At 63.7% G+C, this 15,687-nt stretch overlaps 1 protein-coding gene across 3 annotated transcripts; it reads left to right on the forward strand.

Moving 5' to 3' along the window:
* The first annotated feature begins 98 nt into the window (after positions 1–98).
* On the forward strand, positions 99–14,155 carry PLPPR2 (phospholipid phosphatase related 2). Of its 3 annotated transcripts, XM_037887865.2 has the most exons (10): positions 99–273; positions 4,444–4,562; positions 6,370–6,558; positions 8,274–8,394; positions 8,743–8,996; positions 9,303–9,479; positions 10,524–10,661; positions 11,734–11,852; positions 12,487–12,586; positions 13,823–14,155. In XM_037887865.2, the coding sequence occupies exons 2-10, from the start codon at positions 4,497–4,499 to the stop codon at positions 13,835–13,837; spliced, it is 1,179 nt and encodes a 392-aa protein (XP_037743793.2). In that variant the 5' UTR covers positions 99–273; positions 4,444–4,496; the 3' UTR covers positions 13,838–14,155. The 3 variants fall into 3 exon arrangements, 2 of the variants coding, with proteins under 2 accessions (XP_037743793.2, XP_043388890.1); XR_006286734.1 differs by lacking the exon at positions 13,823–14,155 and having other exon boundaries at positions 100–273; positions 11,734–11,915; positions 12,483–12,586; XM_043532955.1 differs by lacking the exon at positions 99–273 and having other exon boundaries at positions 3,092–4,562.
* Positions 14,156–15,687: the final 1,532 nt, after the last annotated feature.

A 15,687-nucleotide genomic window follows, 5' to 3' on the forward strand; every position in this document is an offset into this window, starting at 1 on the left:
GCGCCTGGACCCCCCCCCCCCGCAGGGGGCACATGCCTCATGTTAATGACGCCAGCTGATCCCCCCCCCCCCCCCCTCAGCTCCCACCCCCGCCCCTGCGCCGCCCCCTCGCTCTGGAGAAGCCGCAGCTGCGGAGCGGCTCCGGAACCGGGCGGTCGCCGCGATCCAGCGCGATGGAGCCGGGCCGGCGGCCGGCGGAGCAGTGACCGGCCGGCGAGGAGCCCCGGGGGCCTGGCCGGGGGGGCAGCGATGGCTGCTGCCTAGAGAGGGGCGGTGAGAGGGGTCGGCAGGCCCCAGCGCCGGGCAGCGGGGGCCAGCGACAGCCGCTGGGGGTGGGGGGGGGCTGGGGGTGTTAGATGGACAAATGCGTGTGTCGGGGCTCGATGGATAGAGGGGGGGTGTATGGCTGGACAGAGGGTGAGGGGCTGTATAAAAGGGGTGTATGGGGATGGATGGATAGAGGGGGGAGGGGCTGTATAAAAGGGGTGTATGGGGATGGATGGACAGAGGGGGCGGGGCGGGGATGTATAAAAGGGGTGTATGGGGATGGATGGATAGAGGGGGGAGGGGCTGTATAAAAGGGGTGTATGGGGATGGATGGATAGAGGGGGTGTATATGGATTGACAGAGGGGGGAGGGGCTGTATAAAAGAGGTATATGGGGATGGATGGCTAGAGGAGGGTGTATATGGATTGACAGTGGGGAGGGGTGGGGATGTATAAAAGGGGGTGTATGGGGGGATGACTGGATGGATGGAGGAGGGTGTGTGGGGCTGGATAGATAGAGGGAGGAGGGGGTGGGGCTGTATAAAAGGGTTGTATATGGATGGATAGAGGGGTGTATATGGATGGTTAGAGAGGGAGGGGTGGGGTTGTATAAAAGGGGTGTGTGGGGATGACTGGATGGCTAGAGGAGGGTGTGTGGGGCTGGATGGATAGAGGGAGGAGGGGGTGGGGCTGTATAAAAGGCGTGTGTGGGGAAGGATGGGTAGAGGGGGTGGGGCTGTATAAAAGGGGTATGCAGGGATGGATGGGTAGAGGGGGTGTATATGGATGGATGGGGGGGAGGGGGCTGTATAAAAGGGGTGTATGGGGAAGGATGGATAGAGGGGGAGGGTGGGGCTCTATAAAAGGGGTGTATATGGATGGATAGAGGGGGTGTATATGGATGGATAGAGGGGGGAGGGGCTGTATAAAAGGGGTGTGCAGGGATGGCTGGATGGCTGGAGGAGAGTGTATGGAGATGGATGGATAGAGGGGGAGGGGTGGGGCTGTATAAAAGGGGTGTGTGGGGAAGGATGGGTAGAGGGGGTGTATATGGATGGATAGAGGGGGGAGGGGCTGTATAAAACGGGTGTGCGGGGATGGCTGGATGGCTGGAGGAGGGTGTATGGGGATGGATGGATAGATAGACGGGTGTTTGTGGGGCTGGATGGATAGAGGGAGGAGGGGGTGGGACTGTATAAAAGGGGGTGTCTGGGATACAGAGATTTACAGCCCCCAGCCTGGCCCAGTCTCAGTGGAATCTGTAGCCGGTAATGGGTGCGATCGCTGGGCCCGGGAGCCAGGCGCCTGGTGACTCAGAGCGAGGGGGCCTGTTGCTAGTGAACCAGGGCTGGTGACGGCTGGAACCGCCCCTTGGCCCAGCTCAGGCAGGGGCGATGGGGCCGTGGCCCTGGCAGAGCTGTACGGGGGGGGCGGATCAGAGCCTGACTCTGTGCAGAAATGGGGGGGCTCGACAGGTGTGATGCCAGTTGAGGACCTGGACAGTGGGGCTGGGGTTGGGGTCTGGATCAGTAGCAGGGACCTGTGTGGGGTTATCCACCGGGGCTGGGAACTTTGTGGCGGGGGGGGGGGGTGTTAATCTCTATTTATCTCCACGTGCGGCCAGGGCAGCCGAACTGGGGTGTGAAATGGACAGGATTAGTGTGTGTGTGGGGGGGGGTATTTGCCCCAGTATCAGCTACCACACCCCTCCCGGGAGGTGGGGGGTCCTGACCATCCGGAAGAGAACTGGGGGAAGCGGGCTGTCAGTTCAATGTAATTGTGCGGGGGGTGGGGGGGGAGGGGGGCTGAAATGCATCAAGACCTCTCCCCCATTCCCCAAACGCATGGGGCAGAGAGCAAGAAGGTTGAGATGAATTCAGATTGTTGACTGCATTTATGGTAGGGTCTAGCATCCGATCGAGGTCAGGGCCCCGCTGTGCCGGGCGCTGCACAGACCCCAGCTGAGATCAGGCCCCCGTTGTGCCACATGCTGAACACTGAGAGACGGTCCCTGCCCCAAGGGGCTTACAATCTACATAGACGTAGAGTGGGAGGGGAAACTGAGGCACACAGGGGGGCAATGAGGTCACACAGCTGGTCAGAGGCAGAACAGGGAACAGAACCCAGGAGTCCTGAGTCCCAGTCAGCCCCCAGGCGTGGGTCCCTGCTAATGCTTTGTGCTCACTGGGTGCAGACGGCCCCGGGCAAGGGGAACGGGTCACTCGGCAAGGGCTGTTGCCCTCTCTCGGGTGTGTGGGCTGGGGGTAGATTGTACAGGTCAGGCTGCTGCCTCTTCCGTGCTCTGTCCTCCTCCGCCGGGACTACTTCCAACCTCCCAGCCAATCAGCATGTCTCAATCCAGCCCCTTCACCCAGGCAGTGCCCATCTGTCCACCTCTGCCAGGACTACTTCCAGCCACCCTACCAATCAGCACTTCCCAATGCCACCCCTTCACCGGCGTGCTGGCCGCCTCTGCAGGGACTACTTCCAGCCTTTTCCTTTTGGTACCTTTACCCTGCAAGTGGAGGGATACGTAAAATAGACCCACTCGTATTTACAAGCGTTTCTAAGCCAGGGTTTCTAGAAATCGTGGGGGCAGCAGAGGTCACCCCAGGGGATGGGAGAAAGGCTCCTACCTCGGCTGAGCCACACTTGGATCTCGTCGCACCCTCGCGGTGGCTTGGCTCACATGCCCCATTTCACGGGCGACCGAGCGCTTCTCGCAGGGAAACTCTGGTGGCACAAAACCCCAGAGTGTGACTGAAAGTGTGAACGAAAGCTTGTCTGGGCCCGCCCCCTCTCGCACGAGCGTGTCTGGGCCCCTCCCCCTCTCGCACGAGCACATCTGGGCCCCGCCCCCTCTCGCACAAGCACATCTGGGACCTGCCACCTCTCACATAATGCATGTGGCTGGGATCCGGGATCAGATAGTCCAACTGTCAACCCGTTTAACAGTTCTGTCCAGCCCCCGAACGCATCTGCCCCCCCAGTTCTACAACACGGCGTCCTCCAGACGGCGTGCCCTGGTATGTACGGTGCGGAGTGGAGGTGCCGCACGGAGGAAGCCACTTGGTAGAGCCCAGGTTTCGGTATGTCGCCGGTGGAGATGCCACCCAGCTGGCACCCGGCCTGCGGCCCCGGTGGGGCCCAGAACCTGCCGAGTCCAGTGGCCAGAAGCAATTTCGGCAGAGGTGTTTCCTGTCAGAAAAGGCCATTTTGTCACAGTTGAAAGGTGGATTTCCACCTCCTTTTTGACAGAAAAATTTGGAAACTGATCAAAATGGAGCTAGTCCTTCTGCTGCGTACAATTCCTTATCCTCTTAAACTTTCACACGCTATTACACTCTGTTGTATACCTTTATATTATATATTCCCTTATACTCGGAGATTATATGATTTATTATTCTATTACCTTTATCTCATTATTCTACTATCTAGACTTTAGATTATGTTACATTGAAAGAGCTATAATCTGAATAGAGAAAATACCATCTAATAGAAAAGTGTAATAGAACCGAAATACTGAAAAAATAATGGATTATATTTTTATATGAGGATATTTTCTCTGTTTAGATCGCAGCTCTATGCAAGTGCAAGAGAATCTAAACCGAGACAAAGAATCGATTACACTTTGGTATTCAATTCTATTTTCTCTGTTTAGATTCTATGACACACTTTCTCGTTCACCACAGCAGATCTTGTATTGTGCTGTTTTACATTCCTCTTGCTTTCCCATCTCACGCTGAGATCTCGCTTAGCTCATGTTTTCTGTCCTGTTCGAACGCTTCAAACGTATCAAAAGAGAACGTCTGGCTGCTCCCAGCCGTCCGGCGTTTTCCCCGAATTTCCATTCCACCAACATTCCAAAATCTCCACTCGTCGTCCCGCTTCGGGGCGATTTGTGAGATTGTCCCGACGCCCCAAAGGAGCAGGGACAGGAGGCCGAGTGGCAGGATGGCAGCCAGATCAGGAGCCCGTGGGAGGCCTCAGCTGAGGGGCGGGCTGTGGGGGGCAGCCAGGTCTCAGCCTGGAAGATGAATCAGGGGAGTGGGGGGCAGTTCACACCATGCGAGATGCTGCTTGGGGGAGGGACCTGGGGTCTCTGTTTGCACCGTGCATGGGCAGGGCGCTGTGTAGGGATGCAGTGACCACTCTGCCTTTGGGTCTCCTTTGCTAGGTGCCCCCTCCCCAAGGAGGGACCCCCTCTCTCCCACGCCCAGAGTGGGCATCATGGCTGGCGGGAAGCAGGAGCTGAAGAGAAGCGTTTCCATCATCCCCTGCTTTGTGTTCGTGGAGGTAAGGCATTGGGCCTGAGGAGGGTGGGGCTGGGCGCCAGGAAGCCTGGGTTCCCTCCCTGGCTGTGGGAGAAGAGTGGGGTGTAGTGATTAGAGAAGAGGGGGCTGGGAGCCAGGACTCCTAGGTTCTGTTCCCCACTCAGCTTAGTGAGAGAATCCAAAATTAACCAATGTACCTTAAAACGGGGACCTGGCACTGCGAGCTTCCCTGGGGCAGTGTCGCAGATACACCCGCCAGGTGCTCTCGCACGGCCCTGGGAAGACCCCTTCAGTGCATTAGCCCCATCAGGGTCGCACTGTCTCACTGGGGTCACCCCCTCGGCTTCCCCGCCTCCTGGGACCGAACATTCAGCACCCCTGGGTCACGCCGTGAGCTCCCTGCAGTGAGTCCACCTGGATTGGAGCCCTGGGGGAGACTTGCACCCCCAAAGGGAGCCATGCCTCCCGACTTCCTGACTCCGAAGTGACATCCCTCCCAGGAGGGTTTATTAGTTTCTGGAGCACAGCGGAGCAAGCCCTTAGTTACCAGAGAGAACAGAAAGTTACAGCCTGGTCCATCTGGGTCATCCATGCTACTTAGTCGCTAGGTACCAAATGTCCGGGCATTTGGCGTGGTCCTTGTTTTCTGGGACTCTCCATAGGCCTGGGCTCCAGGTGTCAGTCACACCTGGACCTCTGCAAACAGTAAACAACCTCCCCCGACCCCACCCCCATGCAGCACATAGGGAAAACTGAGGCACACACCGTAGTCATACAAAACATTATGAAAAATTTCCACTTTGTCCCAGGCAGTGCCCCGGCCAGGGGGACTCCAGAGCTGTGAGCTTCTCTGCAGCAGTGCCCAGCCTGGGGAGATGGGGGCACTCCAGCACTGCAAGTTCCCCACAATCGTGCTCCAGGCCAGGGGCGAGGAAGGCAGTGCTGTGAGCTTCCCTGCAGCAGTGCCCTACCAACCCCCCTTCCTCATGCCCTAGCACCAGCCCCTCCTGCCGTGAACCCTCCAGAGGTTAGACAAAGGGGTTTTGCTGTGGAGGAGGGCCCCGCGTTAAACAGCAAGTGTGGGGGGGAGATCATGTTGGGGGGGGCTAAACGACCCCCCTTCACCGTCCAGCTCAGGAGCACGAAGTCAGCCTAGAGAGCCAGGGCCACGAGCCAGGGAATGAAATTTTCCTTCTGTCACTTCATAAAACCCTGGCCCTGACCCTTTGAGCTCACTGCCAGGGGCTGGGGGGGGCCAAGGCAAATCCCCAGCCCCCACTCCCTTGCTCACAGGATCCTTCATCACTTCCTTCCCGTCCTAAACAGCCCCCATGCCCCACCCCAGAGGTGGCTGCATCTCAGCACCGAGCAAGGGGTCCCTGTATAAACAGCCCCTGCACCCCACCCCAGAGGCAGCTGCATCTCACTGCTGGGTGAGGGGGGCCTGCAGCCTTGAAAAGGCACAGCGTGGTGTGTGTGGGGGGGTTGGATTTATTTGGGTGCTCCAGCTGGAGGAGAGGCAGGTGGGGGGGGGTGGGGAAGCCCTGGGGGGAGGCGGGGGGGGAGCAGCCGTCTGCCCCCGTCTGACTGAGGTGGGTGCCTCGGCCGTGATGTGATGCGGAGCTACAGCAGGCACCCAAGCGTGAACGGGAGTGCACGAGGGAGCTTGCACGGAGCCGGGGCGGGGAGGGGGAGGCGGGATGGATGGTTCCTGGGCTCCCCCCACTCCCAGCCCGCGACTCTGCCTCCTCGCTCCGCTCCGCCCGGCGCTCAGTCCGGGCCGGGCGCAGGCCGGGGCCGGGCGCTCAGCTGCCATGTTCTATTTCCAGCTGGTGATCATGGCGGGCACGGCGCTGCTGGCGTATCACTTCGAATACACCGACACCTTCCCCGTCCACATCCAGGGCTTCTTCTGCTACGACAGCGCCTACGCCAAGCCCTACCCGGGGCCCGAGGACGCCAGCCGCGCCCCGCCCGTCCTGGTCTACTCCCTGGTCACCGCCGTGCCCACGGCCATGGTGAGGGGCACCCGGGCAGGGGGTGGCATGTGGGGCTGGGAGGGGGGGGCCTGTACATTGGGGGCTGACGTGTGGGTCTGGCATGGGGGGTATGGGAGGGCTGGGTGGTGCCCGGGGGTTCTGGTGGGGCTGGGATCTCAGAGGGATTGGGCCCATGAGTGTCACACCTGGGTTCTGACCCTCCAGACCCATGCCAACCCCTTGGGCTTGGGGGCAATGTGCCCCCCGCAAGCAGAGGCTGCTGTCAAGGCACCCACACACCAGCCCCATGTGCCCCATTGGGGGCCAGTGACCAAGGGCCCCCCCTGCCACAGGGACCCACTGGCACCTGCAGAGCATAGACTGTGGGGGGGGCTGCTTGGGGTTCTCAGAGCCTCCTCCGGGGGGCCCTCAGACCCAGCTGGGGTGTCAGGGTCCTGGATCCGGGCCTGGGTTAGCAGGGACCGGATGTTGCTTCTGCAGGGGTGGGGGCTGGGGGGCAGGACTGGTGGCTCCAGGAGACTGGTGGAGTGGAGGGGGGGCTGGGATTTTGGGGGGCCAGCAGGGGTGGGGCAGGGGAATCATGTAGATCATCTGTACAAAAGGAACAGGGAGCAGCTGGGGCCTGGTGCCCCCAGCCCGCACCCCCCATGCCAAGCTGGCAGCCTGAATGCGACTGGTTCCACGTATGGCCAAGCCCCTGTCCTGGCCCCACTGACCAGCAGCTGGACACGGAAAGCAGGGCCTCCCCCCCGCCCCCCCAGAGCACGGATGGGGCCTTGGGGCAGGAGAAAGATAGGGCTGAGCTGGGAGGGCCCCCCACCCCAGTGCTCTGCCAGTGCCCCTTAGTCCCCACCCACAGCCCCATTTCCCATTCTCTCTTTCTCCGTCTTTGCCCTCTGCCCACCACCCCCGCCCCTCCATCCCTGCCCTTCCCCGATCCCCCCTTCATGGGAACTGAGGCAGGGTTTGGGGGAGATAGTCCACGGCTCCGTCCCCGGCTTTAGAAGCTGGGAGCTCCCAGCCCCCCTCCCTTCCCTCCACTCCCCCGCATCTGGGCTCCGCGTCCGCTCCAGTTGGCTAATCCTGGCTGCACCGTCTGCTCTGCCGGGGGGCGGGGAGGGAGGACGGGACCCAGGGAGGGCTGGGGGGAGGGGCTAGAAGGGGGGGTCAGGGATCCCCAACTCCTTCCTGCACAGATGAGGCTGCCTCACTCCTCCCCCACCCCCTGCCCCAAGGATCCCCCAGCACCTGGAGCAGAGGGGCCAGCGTTGGGATCCAGGCTGGGGTCCCGATGGCAGCGGAGTGCCCCCTGGGGGCAGGACAGGGTATTGGGGGAGGGGAAGACTAATGGGGCGGCTCGTGGGGGCCCGATCCTGCACCCTGGGCCCGATTCTCAGTTATGGTGATGGCACTTTGTGCTTCTCAGGTGGGAACTCCCCTGCCTGGTCCCAGGAGCTCCAGGCTGGCCTAAGGCCCTGGCTTGGGGGGCGTAGCTGGAGCACACTGGGGTGTGCCTGCTCCCTGCCTCCCCACAGAGGCCTGTGCTGGGGCAGAGCATGAGTTAGAGCAGCCCCGAGGCTGCCCTGGCTGGCTCCTAGATCCGGTCCTGCCGCCCGAGAAGTGGGAGCGGGCAGCCCCTGCGGATGGGGCCCAGGGGGATTGGGCCTGAGGTGGGGGGTGCTGATGGAGCCGCTAACTGGGATCCTTCCCCCTCCCCTCCCCCCGGCCCCAAGATCCTGGTCGGGGAACTGGCTGGATTTCTCTGCTGGCCGCGGCGGCGTAAGGAGAAAACCATCGTCTCTGGGGAATGCTGCTACTTCATCCCGCTGCTGAGACGCATCGTCCGCTTCCTGGGTGAGTGGGGGGGCCCCTCGCTCCTGACCCACAGCCCCCTGCTCTCCTGCCCCTGGGCTGTCCTCCCCCCCGCTCTGCCGGTGCCCCTCACTCCCGACCCGCAGCCCCCTGCTCTCCTGCCCCTGGGCTGTCCTCCCCCCAGCTCTGCCAGTGCCCCTCACTCCCGACCCGCAGCCCCCTGCTCGCCCGGCCCTGGCCTGTCTTCCCCCCCGTTCTGCCGGTGCCCCTCACTCCCGACCCACAGCCCCCTGCTCGCCCGGCCCTGGGCTCCCCCCTGTTCTGCCGGTTCCCCTCGCTCCCGACCCGCAGCCCCCCATCTCTGCACTAATCACTCCCCTCCTCCCGCAGGTGTCTATTCCTTCGGCCTGTTCACCACCACCATCTTCGCGAACGCCGGGCAGGTCGTCACGGGGAACCAGACCCCCCACTTCCTCTCCGTTTGCCGCCCCAACTACACGGCCCTGGGGTGCCAGCTGCCCGGCCCCCAGTACATCACCGACCGGGGGGCCTGCGCTGGGAACCCCGCCCTGGTCACTGCAGCCCGCAAAGCCTTCCCCTCCAAGGACGCTGCGCTCAGTGCCTACGCCGTGGTCTACACCGCCGTATGGGCTGGGGGGCTGGGACAGGCTGATGGGGCTGTGGGGCAGAGGGACGGGAGGCCGCGGGGCTAGTCGGGATGGGGGTAGGGAGGTGGGGCAGAGGGGTTGAGGGGGCAGGGAGAGGGGACAGCACAGGGGGCCGTAGGGCAGGGAGAGGGGAGGCAGTGCGGGGGGGGCTATGGGGCAAGGCAGCCCAAGGCAGGGGGAGGGAGGCAGGCAGGCAGTCTGCGGGCAGGGGGGTCCGGAGGGCAGGGCTTGGGGGGCTTCTGATGGCTCCTGCCCCCCCCCACGCCATCTCTCTCCCCCCAGATGTACGTGACGCTGGTGCTGGAGGTGCGGGGCTCCCGGCTGGCCAAGCCCACGCTCTGCCTGGCGCTGGCCGGCCCGGCTGCCCTGGTGGGGGTGGTGCGGGTGGCCGAGCACCGAAACCACTGGGCTGATGTGCTGGCCGGATTCCTGACCGGGGCCGCCATCGCCGCCTTCCTGGTGAGCCCCCCCAGCCCACTCGCCTGTCCACAGCCCCCACAGCCCCCTACTTGCCCCCCACGACCCTCCACCTCTCCTGAGTGCCTCAGCCCCCTCGGCTCTCCACAGGCCCCCCAGCCCCCAAACTGCCCCCCCCCGAGCTCCCCCACAGTCCCCACCTCCCCTGAGCGCCCTCAGCCCCTGCCACAAGGCGCCCACCCCCACAGCTCTCCACAGCCACCCCACCGCCCCCCACTTCCCCCAAGCCCCCAGCCCCTGCCACATGCCCCCCACACCCCCCTAGTCCCCCATCTGCCCCCCATGGCTCCCCACCTCCCCTGAACATCCCCAGCCCCCTCGGCTCTCCCAGCACCCCCAGCTCCCCACCTGCCCACCCGAGCTCCCCCGCAGCTCCCCACTTCCCCTGAGCGCCCTCAGCCCCCCACCTGCCCCCTAAGCTCCCCCATGGCCCCCCACCTCCCCTGAGCACCCCCAGCCCCTGCCACATGGCACCCACCCCCCATGCCTCTCCACAGCCCCCACCTGCCCCCCGAGCTCCCCACGGTCCCCCACCTCCCCCAAGCACCCCCAGCCCCTGCCACATGACCCCCACCCCAATAGCTCTCCACAGCCTCCCACCTGCCCCCCCACACCCTCTGCTGCCCCCCACACCTCCTGACACCCCCCGAGCCCACCCCCACATGGTCCCCGCCCCCACAGCTCTTCTCAATCTCCCACCTGGCCCTCCAAATCCCCCACAGCTCTCCACAGCCCCCCATCTGGCCCTTAAGCCCCCCGCAGTCCCCCACTCCCTGCCACACAGCACCCACCTGCCCCCCATCCCTACCCCCCCGGACACCCCACCAAACCACACAGCCCCCACCTCACCCCCAACTCCCACAGTCCTCAGCGCACAACCCCCCACCCGGGAGGCCTCTCAGCCACACCCCAGACTCCCCCCATCGCACTCAGCCACCCGTCAGCTGGGGGGCGCCGCGACGCAGGGAGCGGGGAGGGGTGCCTAGGGGGACCGGACCCTCCCTCACTCTGGGTCCCCATCCCCAGGTCACCTGCGTGGTCAATAACTTCCGGAGCAAGGCGCCCGCGGCCCAGAAGCCGGCGCCGGCCGAGAGCCTGGCCAGCGTCCCCGGCGTGGGGCTGCCCTGCGTCGAGAGCCCCCTGGAAAAGTTCAGCGTAGCCCAGGTGAGGGGCAGGGCACCCGCAACGAGCCACCTGGGGATGCGCCCAGCTCTGGGGAGCCACCAGCCAGCCCATCCCCCTCCCGCCGCAGGGCAGTGGCTGCATCCTCTGGGGCCGGGGGCTCTTTGCTCAGTCCCCCACTGTCCCGAGCCCCAGGAAAATGCAGGGTGCTGCAGGGCACAGGGGTGGAGGTTGGGGGGCTGCAGAACGTGGGTGTAGGACTGGGAGAGCAGGTGTGAGGGAGGGGGTCACATGGCCCCGCTGCCATCCCCTCCCCCACCTCACACTCTGAGCTGGTGGGGAGCTGTGGGGGGAGGGGTAGGTTCCCCTCGGGATGGGATCAGGATGGGGAGAGGCAGTGGGGCCAGGACAGTGCGGCCTTAACCCCTGGCCCCCAGCGTGGGGGCTGGGAACTTCATAACTCCCCTGATCCCCTCCCCCCTGAAACCCTCACCCGTGGCCCCACGACACCTCAACACCCCCGCCTGCCCCCCAGGTCATGCAGGGAGCAGGGGTGGTGTTGGGGGGGGGATGCTTCACCAGGCATCTGGCCCCCAGCACCCATGGCAGCTGGCTGTAGGGTGGGGGTGGCTCTCACAGTCTTGGGGGAGGATGCTGAACGGGGCAGGGTCTGGCGGGGACATGCAGGAGGAGTGGGGCCCAATTGGGGGTGCGGGGGGGGGGGAGTATAGACACCGAGTCCTGCATCCTGGGTTCCTTCTCTCCCCACACTTCCCCCTCCCATTCCCACCCTTCTCCATCTCAGGCTGCCCCCCAGAGATGAGCCCCAAACCCCTTTCTCACCCCATAGAAGCCTCAGTCCTCCCTATGAGGGCTCCCCCCTGTGAGACCCCCGATGCCCCCCATTTGAACCCCACATCCAACAGTGTGAATGCCAATGACCCCCTGATCCCCCCAGTGTGAACCCCAAAGACCCCTCAACCCCCCCAATTCCCCCCCCCCACGGTGAGCAAGGAGCAAAGGCCTAACATTGTTTCCATCTCTCTGTCGTTTCTTTCCCCCCCATTTCCCCCCTCCTCCCGCCTGACGCTGCTCTACCTGGGGGGGGCCCTAGCGGGTCAGGGACCCCCCAGAAGAGCAGGATTTCTCCACGCTGCTCACCCGAGGCCTGGAGAGGCAGCTAGCTCGCTCCCTTCGCATGGGGGGCCACGCTGGGGCGGCTCGGCCCTACGAGTAAGTGCCACCCCCCCTACGCCCTGCTGGAGACCTGCCGAGGGAGCGCTCCCTCCCCCCACCCCCAGGCAGGTGCAGCCCAGTGCCAGGGAGGGGGGAAGTGGGGCAGGAGAGGGGGTGAATGGGGAGGGTGGATTATGGGAATGTGTTTTGGGAGGGCAAATTAATTTTGGGAGAATATGCAGATTCTGGGGGGCGTGAAACAGGAGTTTTGGGGGGGAAAGGAGAGAAAAATGGGGGATTTGGAGGTGGAACAACCTACCAGTGCTGGCCAAACCAGATTGCAGAGGGGATAACAACCTACCAGCGCTGCCCGAGCCAGATTGCAAAGGGGATAACAACCTATCAGTGCTGCCCAAGCCACATTGCAGAGGGGATAACAACCTACCAGCGCTGCCCGAGCCAGATTGCAAAGGGGATAACAACCTACCAGTGCTGCCCAAGCCACATTGCAGAGGGGATAACAACCTACCAGTGGTGCCTACTACCAGCATTGCTCCCTCAGCTGTATCACTAGAGGGCTGTGCTCTGGGACCAAAGGTTGTGGGTTCAATGTGGGGGACTGTAACTTTTTCAGGGGCTTTGGGGACACGTTTAAAGCTCTGCCCCCCCCCCCCGTTTCTCTCCCCTCCAGGATCACAGAGCTGTGCTCCCAGAAATCACCTGACCCCCAGCTGTGTCTCTTCCCCACCACCCCCGACGTGCTCATCCCCTCCCGCTCCGTCACCAGCGAGGTCTGACGGAGACACTGCCCCCTGGGGAGGGGAGGGGATGTTGGGGCCCCCCCAGAACGCCCCACCCAGGACACCCCTTTGCCTATTGCCCCCCCTACCAGCACCATCCCTTTAACCAATTCCTCCCTGGTTTGTTTGTGGTTTGTAATCACACACTCGTAAGTGTGGCGTGCGCGGGGTGGGGGGTGTAAAATCTCACCCTCCTTTTCTATAGGGCCCAGCTTTCTTCCCCCCCCCCCACCCGAGGTGGGCCCAATCCTGCAGCCAGGGCAATAAGTGGGAGTTTCAGTCCCCCCCATCCTGCAGCTGCTGAAGTTGGGGTGATAGGAACACAATTAGGGCCCCCCACTGAGAGCCCCAAAGGGGCCCCCAGCTGGGGGCTGCCTCCCCTCTATGCAGGCTGGGCAGGTGGGAGATTGGACGGGGGGAAGTGGGGTGATATGTCAGTCAGTTTGATCGGGGGGGGGGGCTGGGGACAGAAGCTGACAAGGGGGCAGTGCTGAGTGGGGGGCTGGGGGAGCAGTGGGGGCCAGAAGGGGGTGATGAAGGTCAGAGGGGGGTCAGGGGGCAGTGGGGGCCAGAGGGGGGGTCAGGGGCTGGTTTCAAAGGCCTCGGCAGAGCTCAAGACAAAAGGAAGAAACCAGCAAATTGGGAGCAATGTGGTGGTGGTGGGGGGGGGGGCGTTGTTTGCAACAAATTCTGGGCCCTGCTGAATCTGGATTGAGCAGAAGATCGGGGGAAGGGTAGGAGGGGGCACGGCCGGGGGGGGGGCATATGTGTGAGGGGTGGGCGAGGGCATTGGGGAGCAGGCGTGGGGGGCTGCTTCTGTCTCTGGAGCCCATTCATCCTGGCTGCCCGGGGCCTGGGCACCCCTACAGCCAGGACCCTTCTCCCTGGGGGGGTCCCAGGGTGCCCCCCCAAAGCTGTCGGTGCCCAGAGAAGTGGGGGAGGGGGAATCCTGAGCCCTTTGTGGGCAGCTCAGCCTCACCCATCAATCACAGATTATCACTGTCCAACCATAGGGCTCAGATGGGGGAAGGGGAGGGCTCATCCAAGCTCCACCCATGGAATAAGCCCCACCCACAGGAGTTGCCCAGACCAGATGGGTGTTGGGGGGGTGGCTTGGTGGGCCCCTGGGCCCCTGTCCTCCTTGCCTGGGGGGGAAGGACTAAGTGCCCCCCCACTCGTGGCACCAACAGAGCCGTGGCTGGTGGCTGATCCATGCCCCCCCCCCAGGGCTGGAGTCGTTAACGACGTCGGTGTTTAAGTGATGGGCGCCGAGCCGGGGCCGTTCACACCCCTGCGAGTGGCTGGGCCGGACTCACCCCCGCTGGGGTTTCCCCGCCACCGTCACACCTGGAGCCGGACTCACTCCTATCGTCACACGCCAGGAGTGCGAGGGGAGCCCCGGAGCCGGGGGGGGGGGGAGCTGCTGCATCGACACCCCAACATCCAGGGCGATCGAACACATCCTGGACCCATTTCTTCCCCCTTGGGTCGTCCGGCCAGGGCTGGGGAGTCTGCTGTGGAGAACCCCCCCTGCTGGGATATGGGGGGCAGGTGCCTGGGGTGGGGGTGGCTGGGGGGGGGCGGGGGAAAGTCTGATCCAAAGGTGGGGGGGTCAGGCCAAATCTAACATGTTCCCACGAGGATTTAATAAAAATCACGTTTGTAACAGACGCTGGTGGCCTGGAGAGTCGTCAGTCATCAGCCCCCTGAGTCGCAGCCCCCCAGAACGAGTGTGTGAGGCTGCAAGTGGGGCGGGGGGCAGAGGTCAGAGCAAACAGTGCAATTGATGCCCCTCACTCCCAACCCACAGCCCCCTGCTATCCCAGCCCTGGGCTCCCCCCAGCTCTGCCAGTGCCCCTCACTCCTGACCCACAGACTCCTGCTAGCCCAGCCCTGGGCTCCCCCTCCCCAGGCTTCCTGGCCAAGCTCCAGCGTCACCCCCTCCGGATGTGATGGATCAGCCATGTCAGACGCATGAAACAGGGCGTGTCGCTGATGTGGGGGGGCTCATAGCATCCCCCTCCCCCTGCACCTCCAGGGTGGGACACTCTCCCCCAGTGACTCTCTCGAGCCCAGTTCATTGTCAGGGTGAACCCCCCAAGGCCCAGTGTCCCATTTCCCACCCCCGAGCCAGCCAGACCCCTGCCCGGGCGCGGGATTGGAGCCGGTGCCCCCTAGAGGGGAAGGCCCCGTGGCCTGGAATCCCCAGTGGCCTGTGTCCAGGGCAGTCCCTGCCCCCACCCCGATGTCCTGGGGGCAAATCTCTCTTCCCCTGATGCGGAGGTTTATTCTCCATTGCCATGGAAACACAATCACACTGGGGGGGGGGCGGGGGGAGGCGTTTCCCAGGAGCATCTGGAGGCTTCGCAACAGCAAGAGAACAGCCCCCCCCAACCCTCGTGGGCGGGGGGACGCCGGGAGCTGGGATGTTCAGCAGGAATTGCGGGGTAGGTGGGCGGCTCCCCTGGGGGCAAGTTATTCCCTCCCTCCCTCCCCGCTTGGGGGGCAGGGACCTCGCCGCTACTTTTGAAGGGTCCAGCTGGGATGCCGGGGTAGATGGGCCTGCAGAAGGGGCACCCGCCCCTCCCCACCACCCCCTTGTGGCTGAGCGCAGCCTGCCTCAGTTTCCCTCCATAATGAAGGCCCTTAAACAGCCCGGCGGAGGCAAAGCCAAGCCCTCCTGTGGCCAGGATTTAAGGGCTCTTCCCTCAGAACCTAGAGCAAACTTGACCCATCGCAACGTCGCTAGGCTGCCCCATTTGCCCAGTTTGCCTAGCTCAGCCCCCCCACAACAGAGCTTGTCTAAGCCTTTGGTCGGGCCCAGGGGCTCCGACCTTAATTAACGGCCTTCCAGCTAACGAGGCCCAGGTGAGGCTGCGCTCCTGCCCTTCCGCAGAGCCTGGCACTGGTGGGCTGGGCAGCCGCCCCCAGGAAGGGCCAAGTGCCATGCCGGGGCCCCCTGTAGCCAGCGTGTTGGCAGGGAGGAGATGGGAGCTGCCGCGGGCATGGGTAGAGAGTACGGGCTTGGGGGGCGTACGGCTGAGTGTGGGTCCATGTGCACAGGGTACATGGGGGGATGCAGAGGCATTAGC

Source organism: Chelonia mydas, chromosome 20 (assembly GCF_015237465.2).
Source record: "Chelonia mydas isolate rCheMyd1 chromosome 20, rCheMyd1.pri.v2, whole genome shotgun sequence".
Classification (NCBI taxonomy): Eukaryota; Metazoa; Chordata; order Testudines; family Cheloniidae; genus Chelonia; species Chelonia mydas.

Excerpts from the sequence above, each read along its gene's own strand:
- PLPPR2 (XM_037887865.2), top strand. The coding sequence starts at position 4,497 with ATGGCTGGCGGGAAGCAGGAGCTGAAGAGAAGCGTTTCCATCATCCCC. Across the intron at positions 8,395-8,742 it reads ACGCATCGTCCGCTTCCTGG|GTGTCTATTCCTTCGGCCTG; the intron begins GTGAGTGGGGGG and ends CTCCTCCCGCAG. Across the intron at positions 10,662-11,733 it reads AAAAGTTCAGCGTAGCCCAG|CGGGTCAGGGACCCCCCAGA; the intron begins GTGAGGGGCAGG and ends GGGGGGCCCTAG.